The 27,590-nt window shown below is 39.6% G+C and overlaps 1 protein-coding gene across 1 annotated transcript in view; it reads right to left on the bottom strand.

The window, feature by feature from the left end:
- slc7a9 (solute carrier family 7 member 9) overlaps positions 1–27,137 on the bottom strand; it is a 50,053-nt gene extending 22,916 nt beyond the window's left edge. The window contains exons 1-5 of the mRNA XM_052028260.1: positions 27,005–27,137; positions 17,168–17,312; positions 10,701–10,848; positions 3,824–4,066; positions 558–683 (exon numbers count right to left, since the gene is read on the bottom strand). Of these exons, the coding sequence (XP_051884220.1) occupies positions 558–683; positions 3,824–4,066; positions 10,701–10,848; positions 17,168–17,284 (634 nt within the window). The 5' untranslated portion in view covers positions 17,285–17,312; positions 27,005–27,137. The remainder of the gene's footprint in view (positions 1–557; positions 684–3,823; positions 4,067–10,700; positions 10,849–17,167; positions 17,313–27,004) is intronic.
- Between the last annotated feature and the right edge of the window lie 453 nt (positions 27,138–27,590).

Raw genomic sequence — 27,590 nt, 5'->3', positions numbered from 1 at the left:
TGACAGGAAGAAAGTGTGTGCATGACTATATATTTGTGTATGAAATTGTGGATTGTTGAGCAAAGAGAAACAGTTTTCCCAACCAAATGGATTAAAATAAATCACTTTTTCATTAGTTTCAATGGAAGAACAGACAACGTTTTTACTTAAAACAACTACAGTTAGATAGTTAATTTTTTTTTACATCCATTTGCATGTTGAATTATTTTGCTCTGAACCTGATTACTTTTGTATCATTGAGATCTAGGTCTGCAGCCAACATTTTGTAATAAGTTAAAAAAATTCTCCAACTCAGACAATTGATTTTATAAATGGAATAATAAGTAACTGCAAGGGTATGGTCAGACTTCCTCTGGAATTTCAGAAAAGCAATTATTTAACCAATCATTAACTGACATTTCCCTGTGACATCCACTCTTAAATCAGGTTAGCACTGATTAGAGGATGCCACTGTAGATGATTTTAAGATACAAGGATAACTAAAACAATATTTGTTCAGCAGAAGAATGTGCATTTTCTAGTTTATTATTTAATGCTGCATATCAGCAATTTCCCACCTTGTACAATTAGGACAATTCCAGCCACAATGATGACAGCGACTATCAGCAGCTTAGCAGCAGTTAAAAGGTTCTGAACATAGTTAGCTAGCTTGACACTCAGGGTGTTCACCAATGTGATTAAAACTGCAAAAGTAAAAAAACCGTTTCAATAATCATAAACAGGGTCAAATTTCTACTTAGCAAACTTAAATTAGCAACTACAATATGAGATTTTACATGTAAACACAAAAGACCAGAAATTCTTTCTCCCTTAAAAGTGTTAAAATGGCATAGCATGGAGAACTCACAAATGACCCACAGCTCACTGATGGAGCTGCAGCGTTTATAAAAATGTGGGCACTGATCTCTCTTCAAGTGTTCAGTACTCGTCATTTCACCAAATTATCCCAAGCTGAACAAATAGCTTCAGAGGATCAGATGCAGGGAAGGGAGCAGGGACAGAAGTTCAGAAAAGGCTCCTGGCGGAAGAAGTACAGAAGCACAACAAGGTGATTTACACCAGGGTGCCATGAGGTCTACCAACATCACCAGCAACTCCTTAAACCCTATCATCTGAATGAATCATCAATGGGAGGAGGTTGCAAGAGAAATCAATAAGTGGGACAACGTGGAGTTGGTCCCAGTAGTGTCCACTCACCAGATTAATGCTTGTGGAGTCACCCACATAACTGATTTGAAAATACAAGCATTACTTCATTCATAGTCACCACAGCCCCAACACACACATTTTGCGACAAATGCTATTCCACCACAACCATTTCGGCAAACATATCTACACACACTTATATCCTTTCTCTTTTACAAAGGCACTTTGAAAAGCTAAAAATGGAAATCCAAGAATGATTGGTTAACAGTGATCACTGTTAAATGTTTTGATTTACATCATGAATTTTGTGATATCATTTATAAGGAATATTGTGAAGATTAATTTGTTTGCTCTTACTGCTTTTGCGACTTGCGCTTGAGGGGACGCTGAGATTTCAACTAACCATGAGATATCAACAAGAGAACAGAGTCATCCTTTGGCTTCATGCCTTTTGTGTTGTACATTACCCAGAGAGGGCAGAACATAGCAGAATCTTGTTGGTATATATTGCATATAGAGGCATGCAGATGGATTTGGTTCTGCAGCCAAGGATTTTGGCGACTTCAGGTATCCCAGCTATCAAATTCATTGATGGAGAGGTAGATTTGTGAGGTTTGAATACAATACAATTATTGGCAGTATTTTAAACATTTCTACAGAATCAATGACTCTGTGTCATTGGTTCTATAGAAACATACAAGATACTACCAATGATTATGTCATTGATGTTATTCCCAGATCTTAACTGACCTTCAAAATAGTTGCAGATTGGGGAATGATACAGTCCATACTCTTGTATCACGTGAAGCTAGTGTGACTTCCATTTTAGGTCAATGATTATTGCCAGATACTGGTGCATTGCCATGTTATCTCATAATTGGAAGTTCAAAGCGATCTAATGTAAAGATCTAGTGTCATTGCCTTAGCAAATGCCTCTCTGTCTGAGGGCGGAGCAAGTAGAGTTAGGTGCAAAAGAAAATTGATGGACTGAGAAGCATGCCATGACAGCACACAAATGCAGTTCATCACTCCCCAAACCACTGGCAGGCCTGCAGTCTGTTGGTCTCTATGCAGGGAAAGGATGTCCCTTCTGGAACAGAGAGCATAGTCATATCCCTAATACTGTGCTGTGCTGCAAACCGGCAAATATGCTTTAGATCAGATAATGCTTGTGGAATGTTTCAGTGGTTAAGAAATTCAGGCTGAGACTGCCCTTCAAATCTACAAACAGAACAATCCAGGGTACATGATTGGAATTCTGCCTGTATAAGATGGTTGATATTTGTCACGTTACAAGCCAGTTTGCTATTTGGTGAATATCCCTTTAAGGCACCTGGACAGTATAGTAGTGTGTATGTTGTGTTATCAAGACAGCAAGACTATAACAATGTGCTGGCTGTTTTGCGTGAGTTGAGGGGGGAGGGGGAGGGAGGGGGAGGGAGGGTGGGGGGAGGTGACTGACTGCATGTCTCTGTATCAATGGATGAAGAACAATAGCTGTGTCTGTCAGTACAATCCATGTATGGATTTTTGGAGCAATCAAATGGAGTCCACTTTGTCGTTAGCCTGTATTGGAAAACAGGTATTTCTGTGTAGCGTTTCACCTTATGACTTGCTGAACAGAACTTCGAGAACTATTCCTAGACTTGGAGTTTGGGAATTGGCCACACACACAGTTCAAGTTTAGTTTTGGAGATTTAGTTTAACACCTAACGTTTTTGCTTTTCTTATTATCACAAGTAGTTACTAATAAAATAGTTTCTAACACTTATACATGACTCGGTGTGTTTCTGTTGTTGCTGGTACGTAACAGTCACCACTGGGATCATTGCCCTGAGATCTGGAGGAAAAAAGCTCTCCTGGAAAGAAGACTTCTACCCCTGCAGTCTGGCCTGCTTTTGAGTGCCTTCCTCTTCCTCCTGATCATGGTGCAGACAGAGTTAAAACACCACTGAAGCACCCAAGGCAAAGGAGGAGCTAAATTTTTGCTCAATGTTTACCAAGACCCAACAGTTGCTGTGATCTGCAACTGCTTTCCCAATGAAGCTACCAGTAGATAATTACTCCATTAACTAACACATTCTCCTCATGATGTCACTATTAATACCCAATTACTTATTGATGACCTGATTTGCTGTCTAATCAGAAATATGAGTTTGAATCTTAAAAGAAAGGAACCATGCGAGCTTGGCACCTCTGTTTTATTACGCATGTGTATTCCTTTAAAAAAAAGCACTTCCTGATAGGATTTCTACACTATTATTCCTGATCCTTCTGTTCCAAATATAAATCTTACACTTAATTTCATTTTAGAGAAAATATGATGTGCTTTAAGATGTTATCCTATCCAAATTACAAAATTGTACAAATTATTGGGAAATCATAATTTCAGATGCTTTTTTAATTACATTATTCAAGTCCAAGCCTAAACTAAATGTGAAATTACTTCAGCTATTCTGTGTTTGGAACTTTTCTTCATGAAGAAACATTATTTTCAGAAACACAAGAAATTCTGCAGATGCTGGAATCTGAAGCAATACACAAAAAGTGCTGGAGGAACTCAGCAGGTCAGGCAGCATCTATGGAGGGAAATAATATAATTCATGCCAATACTTTTCAGATTTGATAAATCACCAATGGATATGTTTGTTTAAAAGATTCCTTTGTGTGAACTTACTAATAGCAACAGCAGCAAGGCATTTGATGGCAATCTGTGGGGGTACACAGCCAGGATAGAAGGGAGTTGCAGCATATTCAGCAAAACTCAGACAAATTATAGCAAATGAAGAGGGCTTTACAACAATTATACTCATCCAAGAGTACAGGAATGCAGGAATTGGGCCAAAAGCTTCTCGGAGATATGAATATTCCCCTCCTGATTGAGTGATCATCGTTCCCAGGTCTGCATAGCACAAAGCACCTAGAAAATAGAAAAAGTACCATCATAATCTACAGTTCATGATATTACATCTACAAAGAAGAGTCTTCTCATACGATGTATTTCAGGTAAATTCAAGCTTAAGTTTATTGTCATAGGCATATATGCCCAGGTATAAATGCCATGAAAGTTAGCTTTTTGCAACAGTACATTATAAACATGACAACATAAGTTAACCTAGAATAAATTAACATAAGTTATACATAAATTCATACTGTTCACCAGAACGGTCTTCACAGTCTCAAAATAAGGGGTCAGCTACGCAGGACTGAGATGAGAAGAAAGTTCTTCACCCAGAGGGTGGTGAATTCTCTCCCCAGGAGGGCAATGGAGGCTTAGTACTTTTAAACAGAATGAAAGAATTTTAGATATTAATGGAATCAAGAAATATGTGGCTCTGCAGGAAAGTGAAACAGAGGTAAAAGATCAGCTATAATCTTATTGAATGGGAAAGGGGTGAAATGACCTATTCCTCTCCTATTTCTCATTTTCAAAGTTTGAGAATTTAATTCTTAGCTGTTTTGTCTATTACTACAGCACATTTACAATATAATAATTGCTGTGAAGTGAATCAGTGTAGCACATTTTCATTTATCTGCGTGTAATATGATCCATCTTTCATTTGTACAGAGATAAAATCACCTCATTTATCAGGACTTTGAGGTAAATTATCTCAGGATTCCAATAGTCCCATTGGTGATGCTATGTTAAAATCTTTGGGATAAAACTATGTACCAAGTGCAACTTTAACATAGCACCCTGATCAAAATTATCACCATTGGAAGTTTAGAGTCATATTGTCATTGAGTTATACAGCACCAAAACAGGTCCTTCCACCCAACTCATCCATACCAATCAGGTTGCCAACATGAGCTTGTCCCATTTGCCTGCATTTGACCCATATCCCTCTAAACCTTTTCTATCCATGTACCTGTCAAAACGTCTTTTAAACACCGTAACTGTACCCACATCTACCACTTCCTCTGGCATCTCGTTCCACATACACACCACCCTCTGTGTGAAAAAGTTGCCGCTCAAGTCCCCTTTAAATCTTTCCCTCTCACCTTAAATCTATGTGCTCTAGTTTTCGACTCCCATAGCCTGGGAAAAGAAGACTGACTATTCACCTTATCTATGCCCCTCATCATTTCTAATACATCTAAAAATCACCCCTCAGCCTCCTGTGCTCCAGGGAAAAAAGTCTATCATGTCTCTCCAGTAACATCCGTGTGAATCTTTTCTGCACCCTTTCCAGCTTAAAGACATCCTTCTTATAGCTGGCTGACCAGAACCGCATACAATAATCCAAGTGTGGTCTCACCAATGTCTTGTACAATTGTAACACAATGATGTCCCAACTCTTGTACTCAATGCCCTGACTAATGAAGGCCAGCATGCCAAGTGCCTTCTTCACCACCCTGTCTACCTGTGTCGCCACCTTTAGGGAACTATATACTTGTACCCTTAGGTCTCTGTGTTCTACAACACTTTCCAGGGCCCTGCTATTTATTGTGCGAGTCCTTCCCCGGATTACCTGACCAAAATGCAACACTTGGCACTTGACGGAGTTAAATTCCATCTGCCATTGCTTGCCCCGCTTTCCCAGTTGATCTAGATCCTGTTGTAATATTAGATAATCTTCTTCACTGTCCACCACACTACCAATCTTGGTATCACCCACAAACTTACTAACCATGCCATCAACATTTTTATCCAAATCATTAATATAGATAACAAACAACAGTGGGCAGAGCACTGATCCCTGCAGCACATCACTGGCCATAGGTCTCCAATCTGAAAAACATCAGTCCACTACCACCCTCTGACTCCCATCACCGTGAATTTTGTAATCAATTGTCTAGCTCACCCTAGGTCCCATGTAGTGTAGCGGTTAGCGTAATACTATTGCAGTGCCAGCGACCAGGGCTCGATTCGGCCGCTGTCTGTAAGGAGTTTGTACATTCTTCTCGTGTCTCCGGGTGCACCAGTTTCCTCCTACATTCCAAAGATGTGTGGGTTAGGAAGTTGGGGGCATGCTATGTTGGCGCCAGAAGCACGGCGACACTTGCGGGCTGCCCCCAGAACACTCTATGCAAAGATGCATTTCACTGTGTGTTTCAATGTACATGTGAATAATAAAGAGATCTTATCGACCACCCTACCACGTGGGACCTTGTCAAAGACCTTGTTAAAGTCCATGAAGACAACATCTACTGCCCTGTCCTTATCAATTCTCTTAGTTACCTCTTCAAAAAAAAAACTCAACCAAATTCATGAGACACAAGTTCCCATGCACAAAGACAAGCTGACTGTCTCTAATCAGTCCTTGCCTTTCAAAATGCAGCCAGATCCTATCTCAGGATCCCCTCCAGTAATCTTCCCACCACTGATGTTAGGCTCATTGGCCTGTAGTTCCTTGGCTTGTCCTTGCAGCCCTTCTTAAATAAAGGCACATCAGCCACCTTCCAGTCTTCCTGTGGCTACAGATGATACAAATACAGCCAGAGTCCTAGCAGTTTCTTCCCTACCTTCTCACAATGTTCTAGGATACACTTGGTCAGACCCTGGGAATGTATCCACCTTTATGTGCTTTAACACCTCCATCACCTCTTCTTTTGTAACGTGGATATGTTTCAAGACATCACTGTTCCCTGAATTCCCAAGCTTCCATGACTTTCTCCAGGGTAAATACAGATGAGAAATATCAAGACCTTACCTACCTACCACAGCTCCACACAAAGACAACCATATTGATCCTTAAGGGGACCTATCCTCTCCCTAGTTACCCTTTTTTGTTCTTAATAAACTTATAGAATGTCTTAAGATTCTCCTTTACCTTATCTGCCAATTCTATCTCATGTCCTCCTTTTACCCTCCTGATTTCCCTCTTAAGTGTACTCATAGACCCCTTGGACTCCTCAAGGGTTTCCCTTGATCCTAGACACCTATACCTGACATATGATTCCTTTTTCCTGACCAAGGCCTCAATATTCCTCATCAACCAGATTTCCTCAGTCCTGCCAGCCTTGCCCTTTACTCTAACAGGAACATATAGTCATAGACATGCAGCACAGAAATAGGCCCTTCAGCCCACTGAGCCCATGCTAACCATCAAACACTCATTTTTATACTAATCCTACCCAACCCATTTTATTCTCCCAATATTCCCATCAACTACCCCGAAATTCAACCTTCCTCTTTCACTAGGGGCAATTCATAAATGCCAATTAATCTACCGATGTGAAAATCTTTGGGACATGGGATGAAACCAGAGCCCCTGGAGGAAATCCATGGGGTCACAGAGAGAATGTGCAAACTCCACCCAACCAGCCCCAGAGGTCAGGATTGAACCGGGGTCACTGGGACTGTGAGGTAGCAGCTCTACCAGCTGTGTCAGTGTCACAGCTTTTCTCTCTTCTGCTCTTTCATTTTGCCAGCATCCATGCTTCTCCACTCCATGACTCTACTTCAAGCGTGTGTGTAAAAAAAAGCATATAGCTCCTTTCATGACTTCAAGACATGTGTTGCTCATGAAAGGTTTAGGGACCCACTGAGGTTCCACACACAACAGTGTGGTGAAGGCCAGATAACTCAGTTTTGGAGATACAAGTTGAGGGGTAAATGTTGGCCAAGCTGCTGAGCGCGACTCCTCCTATGCTTTATTGATCTGATAGAGCAGTTTAACATTAAATTTTTAACCTGTGGTTTTACTACACCCAGTGCCAATATAAAATAATTGAGAAAGATATTCAGGCAGACTTGAGGATAGTTTGAAGATACGGAAAATCTGTCACATTTAGTCAGACAGGATGTTCTTCGGGCATGGTGCTGGGTCTGAGCAGCAACAGCTTTAAGCTGACCTGACCACATACAAAAGGTCTGTTTATCCTCTTTGTTGGTCCTGACCTCTCCCTATCCCACTTTTAAAAAGCCTCACACCTGCCAGACATCCCTTTACCTGCAAACAACCTCTCCCAATCAACCTTTGCAAGTTCCTGGCCAATGCCATCAATATTAACCTTGCCCAATTTAGGACTTTAATTTGGGGACCAGGACTATTTCTTTCTATAACTACTTAAAAACTGATTGAATTATGGTCACTGGTCCCAAACTGTTTCCCTACTGACAGTCACTTGACCTGCCTCATTTCCTAATAGGAGACCCAGTGTGCCCACCCCCCTCCACCCCACCCTCTAGTAGGGCTATCTAAATATTGCTTGAGAAAACTTTCCTGGACACACTTAACAAATTCTGTCCCATCCAAGCCCTTAGCACAATGGCAATCCCAGTCAATATTAGAGAAGTTAAAATTACCTACTATTACAACCTTATTGTTCTTATAGTTCTTTCTGATCTCCATACATATTTGTTTCTGTGATTCCTGCAGACTATTGTGGGGGGGGGGGGGGGCGGGGCAAGAGTACAATCGTATCAAAGTGATCACCCCCTTGTTACTTCTGAGTTCAACCCATATAGCCCCCCACTAGACGATCCCTCAGGAACATCTTCTCTAAGTATTGCCATGATGTTCTCCCTGATCAAAAGAGCAATTCTCCCTTCTATCTTACCCCCCACCTCTATCACGCCTGTAGCATCTGTACCCCAGAACATTAAGCTGCTTATCCTGCCCATCCCTCAACCTTGTTTCTGTAATAGCTAGAGTAACTCAGTCCTGTAAACCTATCCATACACTGAGTTTCTCTGCCTTACCTATCAGGCTTCTTGCATTAAAATAAATGTACAGGTCACCTCTGCCCCAGAAGGGATCCCAATGGTAAGAACTTGAATCCCTCCCTCCTGCACCAGCTCCTCAGTCACACTATCATCTGTCCTATCCTCCTATTTCTACCCTCGCTAGCATGTGGCACCGAGAGTAATCCAGAGATTGCTCTAGATTTCTTCCTGATCTCCCACATCTCACAGAATATCCTGTCATTTGGATTTGAGGAGGTCTTTGAGGAGCCTGCCACAGTACTAGCAGAGAAATGGGTTGGTTTATGAACCACAAGAACAAGAGCATTGGTTCACTGGCATTTTTGAGCTAATTAGAAGACTCCATAGGCTAATTATACTCATTTTTAATGCCCTTTACAAACACACTAGTAGTTATGTTTTGAATAATCTTGAGTTTACCATTCACCAGAAACTCAACTGGAGCCTTACTACAAGACCTGGTCAGGGATTGGGTATTCTGCAGCACATGACTCACCTCCTGATGTCCCAAAACCTCTTCACTGGCTACAAGCACAAGTCAGAAACATGGAATAATGGCCAAGAAACTCAATGTCATCCAAGTTAAAGTAAATTGCTTGATTAGTAGCCCATCCCACCATCTTGTACGTTCATTCTCCCCCACCACTGGTGCACAATAGCTGTAGTGTATAATCTACAAAGTGCACTGCAGTACCCACCTTCTTACCATATAATCTCTACCATCAAGAATGAAAAGGGCTTATGATGATAGGAACATCACTACCTGTACAGTCCTTCCAAATTAGACTCCACCCTGACATGGAAACATATCCCTGCATATCTAGATGGCAATTACATGGGAATTTTCTCCAAAACAAACCAAACTCATGTTCCATGCAATGTAATATGAGGATGCGGTTTAGTATAAGTTGTTAATTCATTGTGGAGTCAACAAAAAAGTGGAAACCACTCGCAGAAAGAGTAAAGTCAATTTAAATTCTCTTACAATACTTCTAGATTATTAATGGCTTGGAAGAAGGTTGAATTTCCAACACTTTGACATGGAAACCAATCTCAGGATATGGATGGTTTAAATGTGCATAATTGTTAACTGAAGCTATTGATGTATTTATATTGCCAAACTAAAATTCACTATACTAATTATATTTTTACTCGATTCTCAGAATTCTTCATTAGATGGGTATTCTTTGATAGGTTTTTCTGTTATTTAGATAAGGATACAAACTCTCTCAGTACTAGAGTATTGGTTCATTGGGAAATGTGAGATATTTAGAAGACAACATCAGTTAATTATACTCATTTTTTCTAATGCTCTTTATAATGTTATGCACATTCGCTTATTTATGATTGAAAGCAAGAAACTGGTTTTGGAAGTTTCAAAATTTTGTTTGAGAGTTATCTTGAACTTAGAATGTTCATTGCTTAAAAGAAAGTGTTCATCCTTAGTTATGGGAAAATTTTTAGATAGCTTGTTTTGTGCATTACTTTACATCTATTGGAAGTGCAAAACCATTAATCATACAGGTTATCAATACTTTCATCCCTTTTATAATTTTCTTCAGCTGTTGGGTAAGGACAATTGTTTTGACATTGAAAAAGTATTAGAGGGAAGATGAGGAAAAGGTTTTACACCCAAAGTGTAATAGGGGCCTGGAACTCATTTCCTGAACAAAAACCATCACGATTTTTTTTTAAAGGTACCTAGTTTATCTCTTAACGACCTGTAACTCATATGGGTAGAAGGGAGTATTGAGAAATGTGATTAATCCAGATAGCTTCTTTTCTGAATGGCATAGGCACAATGTGCAAAATGGTCTCCTGTTCAATGCTGTGAATTTCTACAATTATATCAGAAAATCAGTGTTCCAAAACAAGTTTAAACAAAATGTCACCTGTTGCTTACCCATTGTTGCCAGGACTCCACAAGTTGCCCAGATAATCAAACAAGGTCCCACTGCTCCAGTATTGGATAAGACAGATATAGGTGATATAAAAATTCCTGAGCCAATCATAGTCCCTACAATGAGACTGATACCACTGATCAGGCCAACCTTTGCATGAACAAAGAGAAAATAGAGAAAGAAAAAAAGCTTTAACAGGAAAATACGGAAGAAAAAAAAGCCATTTAGCTCATTTTGTCCATAGCTCATATATTGAAGTTACTCTGTCTAAATAGGAAATATTTAAAATTGTCATGAAATGCACTGTACGATTACTACAAGTACCCATGGATAACCAAGAAACTGTTAAATACATTTGCTCAGTGCAATTATAAAACCAAAAATCATGTACAAAGATTAAAAATAATGTACTCTACTGATTTTATAAATCCATATATAATTTTAGATCATTTTTAATATTTTGCCATGTATGATATATATCAAGATTAAATTGTATTTGATACATTTCTGTCCAATCCACAAGTGCCTGGGGTACCTTATAAACCCTTACACAGTTTAGCAATAATCTGGCAAATTTTTAAATTATTCTCCCTTGACCAAGGATTAAATCATTTATTGAAAATAAGAGGAAATATCTCTTGTGAGACAATAGGTATAACTCTCCAATCTAGAAATACCTGTTAACTACTGCTTTTTTATAGTCTTTTAATCAACAATCTATCTGAGCTGAGACTTAGTTATATATCTATCTTGTGTATAAACGTTATGTCAACAGACTGGATTGAGAGGATAAATGTCATGCTTTTAATTACTGTCTGCATAGATAATTACATTCTCCTGTGGCGACTCACTGCGTAGTCGGGCGAACCGGCTCGGCAGTCGGGTCGCGCGGCGTCGGAGCGACGAGGCCCAAGATGGCGGCGGGCCTCGTCTTTCCCGAGCGACGGGGAGAACCCGCACGCGGGAAAGTCTTGATGACGTAGTACTTACGTCATTGCCGGTTGCTTTGGGCGGGAACAGTCTCCCTTAAAGGGCCCGCGCAAGGCGGGAAAATAAACCACTTCTGTTCGACAATCCTCCGACTAGCGTCTTGTTTTATTTCGCGGTAGCAACTGCCACACTCCATTCATTTATGCATTCTTTAAATATCCGCATATTTGTGAAATAAAATTCTTGACTTTTTGGGCAAATAAAAGTATGAACTCTGAAAGTTCAGTCTGAATCTCTTCTGGATGCAAGTGCCAAGATAAGCCCACTAGTGCTGAATCCAGAGGATTTTCTGAGATCCAGTGTAGATTCACTAATATGTCAGCTTGTAGTGGGTACCTGCATACCAGGAGCACATCAAAATTGCTCATTCATTGAAGTGGCCAGAGCAAAGGAGTTATCTGAAGCTTGAATAAAATTTTGATAAGGCCACATTTGAAGTAATGTATACTGTTCTAGTCTCCATATTATAAAAAGTAGAGGACTCATAGAAGGCAGAAAAAAATGATTTAAATTATACAGAACCGACAGTTCATATGAACCAGAAAAGACTGAAACATTTGGGACATTTTCTTTCCTGGTGAGAGAAACCTGAGAAATGATACAACCAGACTTAAGGACAGCTTCTACCCCACTGTGATAAGACTATTGAACAGTTCCCTTATACAATGAGATGGACTATGACCTCACGATCTACCTTGTTGTGACCTCGCACCTTATTGCACTGCACTTTCTCTGTAGCTGTGACACTTTACTGTCTACTGTCAGTTTTTACCTGTACTACATCAATGCACTCTGTACTAACTCAATGTAACTGCACTGTGTAATGAATTGACCTGTGCGATCAGTTTGTAAGACAAGCTTTTCACTGTACCTCGGTACAAGTGACAATAATAAACCAATACCGATTTTGGGCAAAGAAAGAGAAAATGTTGTGACTTGTGGCAAAGTCCAAAAATAGAGGTCATATTGTGTGACAAAAGGGTGGAACTCACTATAATAAGGAGTTGATAAGGAAAAATTTGTGGATGAATTTTAAGGGAAACTTATGGAAGTCAAATTCTGGTAGGACATATGGAGTAAATGGCAGGGACCTTAGAAATGTTGATGTAAAAGGACCTTGAGGTGCAAGCCCATAGCTCACTGAAAGTGGCGACGGAGGTGAATAGGGTACCGAAGAATGCATTTGATATGATTGCCTTCATGAGCTAAGGTATTGCGTACAAGAGTTGGGATGTCATGTTACAGCTGTACAAAACATTGATTAGACTGCACTTGGAGTATTGTGTACAGTTCTAGACACCACAATACAGGGAGGATGTGGTAGCAATAGAGAGAGAATGAAGAAGAGGTTCAGCAGAATGTTGTCTGGAGTGGCAGCCTATTGCTATAAGGAGAGATTAGAAAGACTACGTTTATTCTCACAGAAATATAGGATGCTGAATGATGACTTTATGGAGGTTTATAAAATTATGAGGGACATAGATAGAATCGATAGTCTTCTTTCCAGGGCAGGGGTCCAGAACTAGAGGGTACAATTTTAAGGTGAGAGAGGAGAAATTTAAAGGAGATCTGAGGGGTAAGTTTTTCCACACAGAGGTTGGTGGTTATCTGGAATAACTTGCCAGAGGAGGTGATAGAGGTAGATACAATTACAACATTTAAAAAGCTTTTTGACATGTACTTAGATGAGAAAGGCGTAGAGGAACACAGACCTAAAGGGAATACTGAAGGTATGCATTATGTTTAGCTCTGACAAAAGGTCTTTGACCTGAAACATTAACTCTGCTGCTCTTCCCAAAGACGTGGCTTGACCTGCTCAGAATTTCTGGCAGATTAGAATTCCAGCATGTGAAGTATTTTTCAGTTAGAAGATTCCACCATTTTAAGTGAACCAAATCAGTTTTATGTCATTCTGATGGTTTCATAGTCACTGTTACCAAGAGCACACTTTTCAAAAAAAGCAGATCAATTTAACCACAGTACAACTTCAATAATAATGGAGGTGTCAGGGAAAAGTTTTAACATTCCCATTATAATCTACCTATGATATGTGAAACTAATATCTATTTAATTTCTATCTTGGGGACATGACAATATTCCTAGTATATCCTAAACTATGATAAAACAAGCTAAGTTATATTGAGATTGCACGGGACATGCCCTCTTCTCATTACTACCACTGGGGAGGAGGTACAGGAGCCTGAAGACCCATACTCGGCACTTTAGGAACAGTTTCTTCCCCTCCATCATCAGATTTCTGAACAGTCCATGAACCCATGAACACTACCTCAATATTCTTTCTTTTTGCACTATTTATTTTGTAATTTACAGTAATTTTATATCTTTGCACTGTACTGCTGCCGCAAAACAACAAATTTCACGACATACAAGTCAGTGGTAATAAACCCTATTCTGATTCTGCTCAAATTTAAATTCTCCAGCAACCATGATGGGATTTGATCTCATGTCTCTGGCTCAGTGGATGGGACTTCTTGCTGCTACTTCAGTAACTTAACACCTGTATCTTCTGGATACTTAACTAAGTACCTGAAAGGTAATGTTGCAACCATATTCAAAAAGCTTGTCATTCTATATGCTGGCAAATATAGACCAACTTCTCTTACTTTTGCTTTATGGGAATTGATTGTCAAGTGTAAACATTCCAGTGCCAACAATGAACTAGACAGCATTAATTTAGATTCAAAATTAAACACAGTATTAGAAATCTAAAATAGTAACAGAAAATGATGGAAGTGCATAGCAGGTCAGGCAGCATCTGTGGAGAAAAAAAGCAGAATTAATGTTTCAGGTCAATAATCTTTCAACAGAACTGGGAAAAGTTGGAGACAAATAAAGGAGAGTTCCAAACTTCAGAACCTGGGATTTTCCCAACTCTTGTTTGTGTTTGCAATTTATGACAGGAGATTGGAAGCTACAAGTTTATTCCTTTATTAAGGTTATGTGTCACACCTTCCACAGATACCATCAATGCTCTTATTACTGTGACACATCACTTTAAAATCACAAATCGCTGATTTTGGTTCTGTAGAGCTCCAAAAGCAGCCTTTACATTGCCCTTCTTTTCTCTTCACTTTCTGCCTTGGCATTCCATCTCTCACTTTTTGATTCTCACTGTAAATACTGAAAAGTGGTTTTACCCTTTACTTTTGTCCCTGCTCTGTTATATCTATCTCCTAATTCCTTCAGTAATTGGTTAATCACTACATCCTTTTCCTCAATTCTCTCCGCCAACCCTATAATGCATTATTTGTGAACTACTGTCTGATGATACAACTTCAACAGTCAGTTGAAGTAGTTATTTATTTGTATTTCTTCCAATTTATGATACTGCATTACCTGCTTACAATGTAGTCTCTGTACTGAAGAAAAATTACAGACTGAAGAGACCACTTTGCAGAGCAGCTCCATCCAGTCTGGAAGTGTCACCTTGAGCTTTCAGTTGTCTCTTCCTTTAATTCTCTACAGTACTCCCACTCTGAGCTCTGTACATTTGGTCTCCTACACTGTTCCAACAAAGATCAAAATAAGCTCAAGGAACAGCAGTTCATCTTCTGGATATGATTTCCAGACTAAACATTGAATTCAATAATTTCAGTTAATCAACTGTTACTAGTCTTTTATCTCATGTTTCTAACATCGAGGTTCTTTCTCTCTCCATCTCTGGTAAATTCCAAATTCAATTGTTTCCTCTGATTTATATCTTCACCACACACACTGGTCTTTACCACCACCGGCCCAATCACTTGTATTGTCCAGTCTTTTCTACTCTCCAGTTATCACAGCCGCTTACATTTCTTATTTCTATTCTTCTGTATCAACCCCACCCCCAACATTCTCTGCAGCTTAAAACATTTTGACCATTAACCTTACTCAGTTCTGATGAAAGGCATCAACCTAAAACATTACCTGTACTTCTATTTTGAAGGCACTGCCTTACCTGCTGAGTATTTCAAGAACTTTCCATTTTTATTTCAGCATTAATTCAGAAAGTGATTGATGCGTCTGACAAGTGTTCTTTGATGAATGTAACATGTTGCTTTGTAAGCAGATGTCAGCAGCAGGCAGGTTTTTTCCAGCCATTCCACTGGATCCTTCTAGTCTAATGGAAGATATCAACTCCATACTACTTTCTAATCAGGTACTTAAAAGGAAGAGAGCCTTCCAGTGGCCTGCTTCTTGCAAGCATTGTGTGCATTCTTTTCGGAGAATAAGATTGACAAATGATAGGCTAGCAATGGGTACTGTGTACAAAGTGACATGGGAATATTGAATTAAAACAGTTGTGATTATCTGTCTGCAATTTGACTTCTATGTGCTCCAGCAGACCACACCCACTTATGGGACTCACTTTTTTGATGGATGTACAGTATATATAAGCTGACCTTGGACATACCACCAAAGATCACTGCTGGTTACAAACCTTTGTCTTTTGGAATAAAAGCAGTCCAATTCAATTTATTGAAATTTACAAACCATGGATCCACAATGCTTTTGTGAGTGCTATTCTACTTTGTTTGAATGAAATGCTATACAGCACCTATTCAGAAATTTGATTTGGACGAGGCAAATTTGTAGAGCATATTGGACAACAGGAGTATAATGACATAGAATTGGAAGAAACAGCTTGGGATCTTGAAAAAGGAGATAAATAAGATCTGTAAGTGGATAAACTGTGGCAGGTAGAATTTAACACAAAATATTGCACTTGGGAAAAAGTATATTTTTTATGTATATACATTATACCATTGATAATTGTTTAAAAATAGCTAATAAAATTGAATAGAATCTGGGGGCTGATGGCAGATTTGTACCTAATATCACTGTGGAGTGACACTAAAGGAAGTGTTGAATTGTAATGGAAAATTAATTTAAAAAATATTGGCTTTATCTTTATTTTTGGTTTCCAAGCCATTAAAAGTAAAATCAAGTCAAAATGGCATGCAGAAGGGACTATAAAACTAATCTGGGTGGATCCACAAATTAAGTTTTGATAAGGAGCAATTGAAAGAGATCCTATTTAGATAATAAAATGTCAAAGCTTATCACAGACGTTTAAGTAAAAGTGGTAAAAGTATGAATATTCAAGCTGTTTCTCGCAAATAGTTATCAATACCAAGTGGTTTTCTGGATTTGATAGAGTAAGGACGATAACATCTTTAGATGATGTGACATTTTTCTGCATTGATGGTTAGTTAGTCTGAAAATTAGATCTTGCTCATCTGTGCTGAAAACATGAGCTGGAAATTGATCAATATACAGGAGTGAACAATTTTGAATAAGGTGCCATATAATTTTAATCACATTTTATATTCCTCAAAGAATCAATGTTACCAGTAATATCAGCACTTGTATAAAATGGGTTTGATTCGCTAAAAAGAATCAATTTTGCATTAGTTACACAATGTTCTAAATAAGGTCAGAACACTTCCATGAATATTGTTGGGAATACCATACTTGCCTGTTTCTGTAAAGCCATATTTTTTGGTTCACTCTCTTTGGCATCTGTTTCAATGGTTTCTAGATTGCTATTTTTCTCTGAATAAATCTTCCTTGTTGTCAGATTTGATTCACTCATTGTCAGCTCCAAACAATTGCTGAAGTACCTGTAGGTTACAAGTCTGCCAGTTATTAGGAAGCAACCAATATAGAAAGATTATAGTCATTGCTTATAAAGGCACTGGAGTGAGTTTATACTGCATAAAAAGGATCTCCTGCTGAAAATTAATCGGTCAGACCACACTTTGGGGCTTATTTCTCATTCTGGGACTGTGAGACTAGTGCTCTGATTTTTGCTTTTCAGGAATGGGCTTCACTGGATCAATCAGTTTTTTCTGAAAACCTGAACCTTCTGCCCAGAGCACTCACTGGGGTTCTTCAAAGACTGCAGCTGTTAATTAAAGTTACAAAAAGACAATAGAACAAAAGAAATAGAACAGTACAGCACAGGAACAGGCCCATCAGCCCACAACGTCTGTGCTAAACATGATGCCAAATTCAACTAATACCTACTGCCTGCGCACGATCCATATTCTTCCAGTCCCTGCATTTTATGTCCCTATCTGAAAGCCTCTTAAACTCCCATTATCATATTTGCTTCCCTCACCATCCCTAGCAGGGTGTTCCAGGCACCTACCACTTTCTGTGCAAAAAACTTGCTCCTCTCACCTTAAAGCTATGTCCTCCAGTATTTGACATTTCTACCATGGGAAAAAGATTCCAATTGTCTGCCCTGTCTATGCCTCTCAATTTTATAAACTTTTATAAGGTCTTCTTCCCTCAGCCTCAGGAAGTGGAAATTCACTACGATTATAAAGATTGAATCTTTTTCCTGATTCACAATGCCAGTGGGTAACAGTGTTATTTTCTTTAATAGTGAAGGGCAGGTTCAACAGAAGAATTCTATTGACTGCATGGGAAGATATGTTGGAAAGGATGAACGTTGTTTTTAAACAGCAGACTTGAGAGCAGACAAGAAACAAGAATGAAGTACCAGTATCATGATAAATAACCAGATATTTGCTTTATTAATGAGAAGTATGCATTGTTTAGCACAACAGGGAGAATTTCCTGGCACATTTTCCCAAAGTAATGCTGTGGGATTTTGTACATCCAACTGACAGTCAGGGTCTAGCATCTCTCCTAATGGACAGCACTTTCAACTGTACCAAAGCCTCTGAAATGAACATGAACCCGTAACTTCCTACCTCAGTCTTTGAGTTGGGAATTGTAACTTTAAAATACATAGGGGCAAATTCAAAATTCTGTTTGTAAACATACCACAGTTATCCTAATTGTAACACTGCTGTTTTGAACAACAGCATCACATATGTACAATATGATCCAAACTGGAAAATCTTGCGTCTTTGGAAATTGAAAGATTGGCAGAACAAATGGAAACTATTAATTGATTTATTTACATTGTCCATGTTTTTACTTTCACATTTCCATGCATTTATGAAATGTAATCCTCTTGGAGAAGACAACAGCCTCCACCGCTCCAGAGAAAACAACCTAAGTTTGTCTAACCTTTCCTTATAGCACATGCCCTCTAATCCAGGCAGCACCTCTTCTGCACTCTCTACAAAGCCTCCACATCCTTCCTATGATGGGGCAACCAGAACTGAATGCAATACTCCAGATGCAGCCTAACTAGAGTTTTATAAAGCTGCAGCATAGCCTCCTGACTCTTGAACTCAATGCCTCGACTAATAAAGGCAACCATGCCATATGCCTTCTTTGCCACCTTATGTAGCCACTTTCAGGGAGCTATGGACTTGGACTCCAAGATCCCTTTGCTCATCAACACCATTTGGGGTCTTGCCATTTACACGTCTCTTTACATTTGATCTCCCAAAGTGCAACACTTCACATCTGGCCGAGTTAAACTCCATAGGCCATTTCTCCACCCATATCTGCAGCTGATCTATATCCCGCTGTATCACTGCCAGTCATCCACAACACCACCAATTTTCATATCTTCTGCAAACTTACTAATCCACCTACCTATGTCTTTATCCGGGTCTTCTATAATATATCATAAACAGCAGAGATCCCAGTACAGATCCCTGCAGAACACCACTAGTCACAGACCTCCAGCCAGAATAAGTCCCATTGACCACTACCTTGTCTTCTATGGGCAAGCCAATTCTGAATCCAAATGACTAAGTCATCATGGATCCCATGCATTTTCATCTTCTGGATGAGCCTCCCATGAGGGACCTTGTCAAACACCTTAATAAAATCCATGCAGACAACATCAACAGCTCTCCCTTCATCAATCACCTTCATCATTTCCTCGAAAAACTCAATCAAGTTAGTAAGACTCTACTTGCCCCACACAAAGCCATGCTGACTGTCCCTAATTAGCCATGTCTTTCCAAATGCCCATAAATCCTATCCCTAAGAATGCTCTCCAGTAACTTCCCTGCACTGACATAAAACTCACCAGTCTATAGTTTCCAGGATTATCCCTACTTCGCTTCTTGAATAATGGAACAACATTAGCTACTCGCCAGTCCTCCGGGTCCTTGCCTGTGGCTAGAGGGGACACGAAGATATTGGTTGGGGCCCCAGCAATCTCATCTCTTGTCTCTCTCAATAACCTGAGGTATATCCCATCAGGCCCTGGGGACTTATCCACCTTAAGAGACCCAACACTTCCTTCTCCTTTATCTCAAAATGCCCTAGCAAATTAGTAAGCTCCACACTGATCTCCTTATCCTCTACATCCTTCTCCTTGGTAAATACCGATGCAAAGTACTCATTTAGGACCTCACCCGCATCCTCCGGCTCCAAGCACATCTTCCCTCCTTTACCCTCGAGTGGTGCTACCCACTCCCTAGTAATCCTCTTAAGATTAAAGAGAATCCCAAGGCATTCTATACATACATCAAGATTATTTGCCAAGGACTTTTCATGGCCCTTCCTGGCTTCTCTAATTCCCTTCTTGAGTTGTGTTCTGGCTTCTTTATAATCCTCAAGTTTTGTTTGATCTTAGTTTCATAAGCTTTACATACATTTCCTTTTTCTTCTTGACATCCAAGGATCCCTGACCTTGCCACCCTTGTCCTTCATTCCTTCTTATTGGTATTGGTTTATTATTGTCACTTGTACCGAGGTACAGTGAAAAACTTGTCTTGCAAACTGATCGTACAGGTCAATTCATTACACAATGCAGTTACATTGGGTTAGTACAGAGTGCATTGATGTAGTACAGGTAAAAACAATAACAGTACAGAATAAAGTGTCACAGCTACAGAGAAAGTGCAGTGCAATAAGGTGCAAGGTCACAACAAGGTAGATCATGAGGTCAAAGTCAGTCTCATTGTATAAGGGAACCATTCAATAGTCTTATCAAAGTGGGGTAGAAGCTGTCCTTAAGTCTGGTGGTACGTGCCTTCACAGGCTACTGTATCTTCCACCCAACAGAAGAGGCGAGAAAAGAGAATGACCCGGGTGGGTGGGGTCTTTGATTATGCTGGCTGCTTCACTAAGACAATGAGAGGTAAAGACAGAGTCCAAGAAGGGGAGGCTGGTGTCTGTGATGCACTGGGCTGTGTCCACAACTCTCTGCAGTTTCTTGCGGTCCTGGGCAGAGCAGTTGCCGTACCAAGCCATGATATATCTAGATAGGATGCTTTCTATGGTGCATCGATAAAAGTTGGTGAGAGGCAAAGGGGACAAACCAAATTTCTTTAGCCTCCTGAGGAAGTAGAGGCGCTGGTGAGCTTTCTGGGCCATGGCATCTACGTGATTTGACCAGGACAGGTACTGGAACATAGCTGTCCTGTACTCTGTGCAGTTGGACTCTGTACTTGCCACCTATCAGCCCAGGCCGGGATATTGTCCAGGTCTTGCTGCATTTGGATGTGGACTTCTTCATTATCTGAGGAGTTGCAAATGGTGCTGAACATTGTGTAATCATCAGCAAACACCCCTACTTTTGACCTTACAATTGAGGGAAGGTCAATGATGTTTTGTGGCCAAGATGATTGGCCTCCAACCATCACAACCAGCTTACATTATGCCAGGTATGATTCCAACCAGTGAAGGGTTTTCCCCCCGACCCCAACTTAGCAAGGGCTCCTTGGTGTCATGCCTTGATGTTGAAGGCAGTTGTTCTCACTTGACCTCTCCTTACCTAATCCTTCTGTGGTTAACCCAATGTCATCTAATTACAAAATATTTCCAATTGCTGCCAGAGAAATAGGCCTCTAATGCAGTCTTCAAGAATACTATCTCTCCAGTTTGGTTCTCATGTGGTTCCTTTTGGACTATAGCTGGACTCAGGATTCCTAAAAGTTTCACAACTTCCTTAAGGTTATTCATTATAAAACTTAATCCAGTCCACACGTGTTTTAAGATTTATCTACAGGATATGAGCATCACCAGTGTGTCAGCATTCTTGAAACACTGCAATCCTGGCAAAGATCCATTTGCTGATTACAGCCAGAGTGCTTGTCTGGAATCTCACTACTCCCATTTGGAGGAAGGTGACACTACAGCAGAAAAACAACTCTTTCTTTGCCACTTCTCCAAAGCAATTCTGTATGTTCAATTAACTCAATAAGGCACAGAAAGTAATAAATAGACCCTTGGTCTGAAAAAAATCATCAACCTGAAAGATTAACTGTTTCTCTTCCCATAGATGCTGCCTTACCTGCTCAGTGTTACCAGCATTTTGCTGTTTTTATTTCATATCTCCACCATATGCAGTTTTTTGAATTTTTATTACAAAAGACCACTCACTTCCTTTTTGCCCAAATTCAACCCTACAGCATAAAATAACTCTTTACAAATAACCCTTCCCAGTGGATCCTGGTAAAGGAAGGTTCTAATTCATAATCTTGCATTCTGAACACTGAAATCTGTGAACAATTAGTTATAAGCATAACCCTAAAATCCTTGCTTCATGTTAGCACTGATAATCCTAAATCTTTTCTTCAGCTCTCCCATGTCCCTTGCTCAACAGTTCTCGACTGCCAGCCTATCCACGACTTAAGCTTCCTGTCCACCACACCATCAATTTTGGTATCATCAGCAAACTTACTAATCATGCCACCTATACTTTTATCCAAATCTCTAATATATATGACAAACAACAGGGGACCCACCACTAATCCCTGTGGCACACCATTGTTCACAGGCCTCTAATCTGAAAAACAACCCTCCGCTACCATGCTCTGACTCCTTCCACCAAGCTAATTTTGTATCCAATTGGCTAGCTCACCCTGGATCCCATGTGATCTCACCTTCCAGACCAGTCTACTATGCAGGACTTCATCAAAAGCCTTGCTAAAGTCCATGTAGACAACGTCTACTGCCGAGACCTTGTCAATACTCTTGGTCACCTCTCCAAAAAACTCAGTTAAATTCATGAGACACTATTTCTGATGCACAAACCTATGCTGACTATCCCTAATCAGTCCTTGTTTTTCCAAATGCAGGTAGATCCTGCCTCTCAGAATATCCTCCAGTAATTTTCCCACCTTGGATGTTAGGCTCACTGGCCTATAGTTCTCTCGCTTTTCTTTGTAGCCCTTCTTAAAGGCACAATATTAGCCACCCTCCAGTCTTCCGATACCTCACCTGTGGCTAAGGAAGATTAAAAAATCTCACTAGTGTCCCAGCAATATCTTTCCTTACTTCCCAGAGCATTCTAGGACAGACTTGGTCAGGCCCCAGGGATTTGCACACCTCACTACCACCAGCACCAGTTATGTTGTAATACCTCTGTGTATCAGGACAGGACTGTTCTCTTCCCTCAGTTCCCTAGCTTCCAAGTTCTTCTCCATGGTAAATACAAACGAGAAGTATTTGTTTAAGACCTTGCCCATCTCCCATGGCTCCACGCATAGATTTCCCTACCGATCCTTAAGGAGACCAAGTCTCTTCCAAGTTAACCCTTTGCTCTTAATATACTTATAGAAGTTCTTAGGACTCTGCTTTACCTTATCAGCCAAGGATATCTCATGTCCCCTTTTTGCCCTACTGATTTCCTTTATAAGTGTACACCTGCATCCCTTATACAAGGATTTGCTTGATCCCAGCTGCCTACATCTGACTTTTGCCTTTTCTTCTTCTCCCTGACCAGAGTCTCAATATCCCTTGTCAGCCTGGGTTCCCTAATCCGGCCACCTTTACCCTTCACTCAAACAGGAACATGTTGGCCCTGAAATCTCCCAATCTCACTTTTAAAAGCCCCCTGCTTTACCTCCTAACAACCTCTCTCATATAACCTTTACGAATTCCTGTCTGATGCCATCAAAATTGGCCTTGCCCCAATTTAGGACTTTAACTTGTGGACTAAGCTATTTCATTCCATAACTATTTCAAAACCAATAGAACTAACTCCTTTGGCAGAGAGTTCCAGACAACAACCATTCTCTGTAAAAAAAAAATCCCCTTGAAACTCCTTTAAAATTCCTTCCTCTCACCTTAATGCTATGCTGTTATGTTTTTGATATTCCAATCGTGGGAAAATGGTTCTGATCATCTACCCTATGTATGCCCATCATAACTTTATATACTTCTATCAAGTCAGCCTCCTTTGCTCCAAGGAAAACAAACCCAGCCTATCCAACCTCTGCCCATAGCTAAAGTCCTCCAATCCAGCAACATCCTGGTGAACCTCCTCTGAACTCTTTCCAGCACAATTACATTCTTCTTGTAGCATAGAGTACACACAATACTCCAAGTGCAGTCTAACCAGTGTTTTGTATAGTGGAAGTTTTATATCCTATGTCCCAACCTATGAAGGCAAGCATGTCATATGGCTTCTTCACCACCCTATCGACCTGTGTTGTCACTTTCAGGGATCTAATGGACTTGACCCCCCAAGGTCTCTTTGTACATCAACATACCTTATCACCCACCCATTCACTATACATGTCCTACCCTATTTGACTTCCCAAAATGCATCATCTTATATTTGTCAGGATTAAATTCCATCTGCTAATGCTCTGTCGAACTTTCCATCTGATCTATATTCTGTTGTAGCCTCAGACAACCCTCCTTGCTATCCACCTCACCACCAACTTTCGTGTCATCTGTTTTGTCTTGGATAACATCAAGCTTCGAGTTTTATTGGACTTTTGTCACCTGAGCACGCTCTTAACTCGTGCATTGAAGTTGTTGAAATTGCTTCAATGAATTGCTTGTTGGAGAGTGTTTCACTGAGTAGCCAAATATTTATATAGCTGGAATCAAAAAACTGCAGATGCTGAAATCTAATTTTAAGTTTCAGAGAAGGTATGGAGAAGAGGCTGCAATGTACCCAGGCAGAAGACAAAGTGCTGTTCCTCAAATTTACATTGGACCTTGTTATAACGGTGCAGGAGGAATGTTGGGCATGTTGCAGCCTCCTGGACATGGTATTGAATTCATCTGCTTCAGGTAATATGCATTTTCTTTCTGTATCAGAATTTCTGCTGCAAGTAATTCATCTGTAGTATCAGTTCAGTTTTTCTCTCTCCATTAACTTGCTGAACACATCCGACAGCCCTGCATTTCACACCTTTTCACGTTCCTTAGTCTGTATCCTCGCTCTCTGTCAAGTGCTATTCTATACTAATCCACCATTCCCCAGCATGGTCCATTGTCTTCTATGCCATGGTATTTCAAGTGTTCAGCTAACTACTTAAATGTTGTGAGAGTACTTGCCTGCACCTCTCCAGAGAGAATCAGTTCCAGATTTCAAACACCCTCTGGGTGAAAAATTATTTTCCTCAAATCCTTTTTTAATCTCCTAGCCCTTACAAGTTTCTCACTCCCTACCCTATCATACACTTTGTTCCTTTTTTATTTTCCAAACTGTCTCAATCAACCTATTGACCACGCGATTTCTTCAGTTTAGTCCCACAGCAATCCTCCCCTCACACTATCAGAAATGTTCCAATTATCCTATTCATCCATTCCCCCCACCTTCTCTGCAAATGACAAAGTAACTGGTTTTCTCTCCTTTGTGATGAAGAGTCTTCAGCCTGAAAAGTTAACTGTTTCCCTTTTCACAGATATTGCCCAACCTGTTGAGTGTTTCCAGAATTTTCTATTTTTAAACTGAGGTAGATAATCTTGTTAAGTTTCTAGAAACACCCAGAATGTTGAGGGAAATATGGTATGGTAATACCATTGAATGTCTAAGAAAGGTGCAAATGTAACTTGCCCTGAATATTATATAGGCCTTACAGTTACATGATGCAAATGTAACTTGCCCCGAATATTATATAGGCCTTATTGCAGGCAGAAACGGACTACTTCTTTACATGAAGAGTTGTAATTAGAATTGAGCATTCCAATCATTGGCAAATATCCCTATCCCCATTTCTGATTTTACAAAGAAGGAAAGATCATTGATAGGGCCAGAACACTATCCAGAGGAGCTCCCTCAGTTATGTTCTAGGGTTGGGGCCGAGTATGATTCCACCAATTTTCTACTAGTTTGCTGCTGAGGTATGCCTGTTATAAAACTGCCTAGAACAGGCCTAAATAAAACTACCTAAATAAATTTGATATATTTTCTTACTCTTTCAGTGTTTGCACACTTCACACTATTTCCTTATTAAGAGAATAGATTAGCAGTTTATTGAACTGGAGGCAGTCTGAAACAAATTACCAAGAGGTACAACAGTGGAAAAATCTGCAGAAAAAAAGCCAGTCAGCATCGTCTATTTGTTTCTTATTTTAAAAGTTTTCTTATGATTTTTGTTTCATGTGAGAGTAGCACTGAGGTGCTCTTTGAGTTTTTGCTCTCTCTGCCCAAATATTTGAAGAGAAACTTCAAACTTTATACTTATAGGCATTGCTGTAACTATTGCATTAAAACAATGGCAAAAAAAAACGGTGTATACTGTACATTCCTGAACATCAGTTATGTAAGTGGTCAAGAAAATAAGACTAATATTGCAAAATTTAGCCTCTCCCTCTCCCTTTGCCTTGCAAATAATGTTGGACTCTTGATTGATATGGGTGTTGCCACAGAAAGTTTCAAAGCGGATAAAACAGCTGGTCTGGACAGCCAGACTCCTGGCTCTTGAATGTTCAGAAACTTAGATTTTGAGGTCTCATCTATCTGTTGATTAAGCGCGGGAAGATACCACATCATTTTAAGGACTGTGGAACTGTTTTAATCCCCAAGTCAAATGATCCAATTAAACTTAAAAATATTGAAAATTAGTGAGAAAATTACCTCGCAAGTAATTTTACAGAATATTTTGCTATAAATCGACCAAGCAAAATTCAATTTTAAATATAAATAATATTACAGCTGTATTGGATGCACTGCCTCGAATATTGGTGTTAATTGTACCCATATGGTACAAGGTGCATTTATGTCTGTCAATGTACAATGAAAATTGTTAACTGGATTCTCTATTTCAGCAAATCGAAATATTTCCAAATAAACTCTAAAGTTTCAACTCACTTGTTTTCTGTCCCAAAATCCTACAGTTAAAGACAATATCAAGTAGCCCTAGATAGGATTTCCCTTCCTTCTCAGAAAGGCTTCCACTCTATTTATCAAAACAGCAGTATTTTGTTTTAGGCATGAGCTAATAGAGTGGGAGCCCTATCCAGTACTCTACAACCAGTGTCATGTTTCTGAAATGGAATACTGCACTCAGATGCAGTCACCACCATGCACCAGGCAGGCATTAAAAAAAGTTAGTACCAATAGGTTAAAACAGATTTTCCTTAGAAATTGCTGGATACAGGGGTTAAAGCCAGACATGTTTTATAATCTGCCTGATTCTTTCAAATAACTTCAGCATCTAAAAATACTCAAAATCACAAATCCTACCTTTGTAGCTGTATTGAACAGTCTCCTGAAATGCAAACAGAATTGTGCTTGGAAATCTGCTTTCCTACGTTTGCAGTCAGATTGCAAAAGCTGTAACTCCTGTTTGCCGACTAAGCTGTCGATGAGAGATTTCTGAAATGTTCTGCAATAGTTCAGTCCTGCTGACTTGGTTTTCTGAATGTACTTTGCTGATGCTGGATTACACAAAGTAATCATTAATGAAAGTGATGTACTCTATTGAAGTCATTAAGATTTGTTTTGTTTAGCTAAAACAAAAGGGTTGAAGAACAAAAAAAACTTTCTTTAATAGTTGATAAATTAATCTACTTTACTTCCTTGCAGTTTCACATCATTTCTTAATGCTGTTATGGTGTAAGACTAATGATAATAAATTTTGCAGTTAAGTATTGAGTTCTATTAAGACACTTGATATTAAAGAACAGATTGCCATTTTCTTTTCAACTAACTCTACGGAAGAAATTTCCAGTGGGATACTATGGGATACCTTTAAAGCTTATATTTGTGGTCAAGTTATTTCATATTCTGCTGGATTGAAAAAAACAAACTAATAATGAAATATGTGTAT

Source organism: Pristis pectinata, chromosome 13 (assembly GCF_009764475.1).
Source record: "Pristis pectinata isolate sPriPec2 chromosome 13, sPriPec2.1.pri, whole genome shotgun sequence".
In the NCBI taxonomy this organism is placed as follows: domain Eukaryota; kingdom Metazoa; phylum Chordata; class Chondrichthyes; order Rhinopristiformes; family Pristidae; genus Pristis; species Pristis pectinata.
Note: the sequence above shows the minus strand (reverse complement) of the source record. Positions and strands in the feature narration are given on the sequence as shown.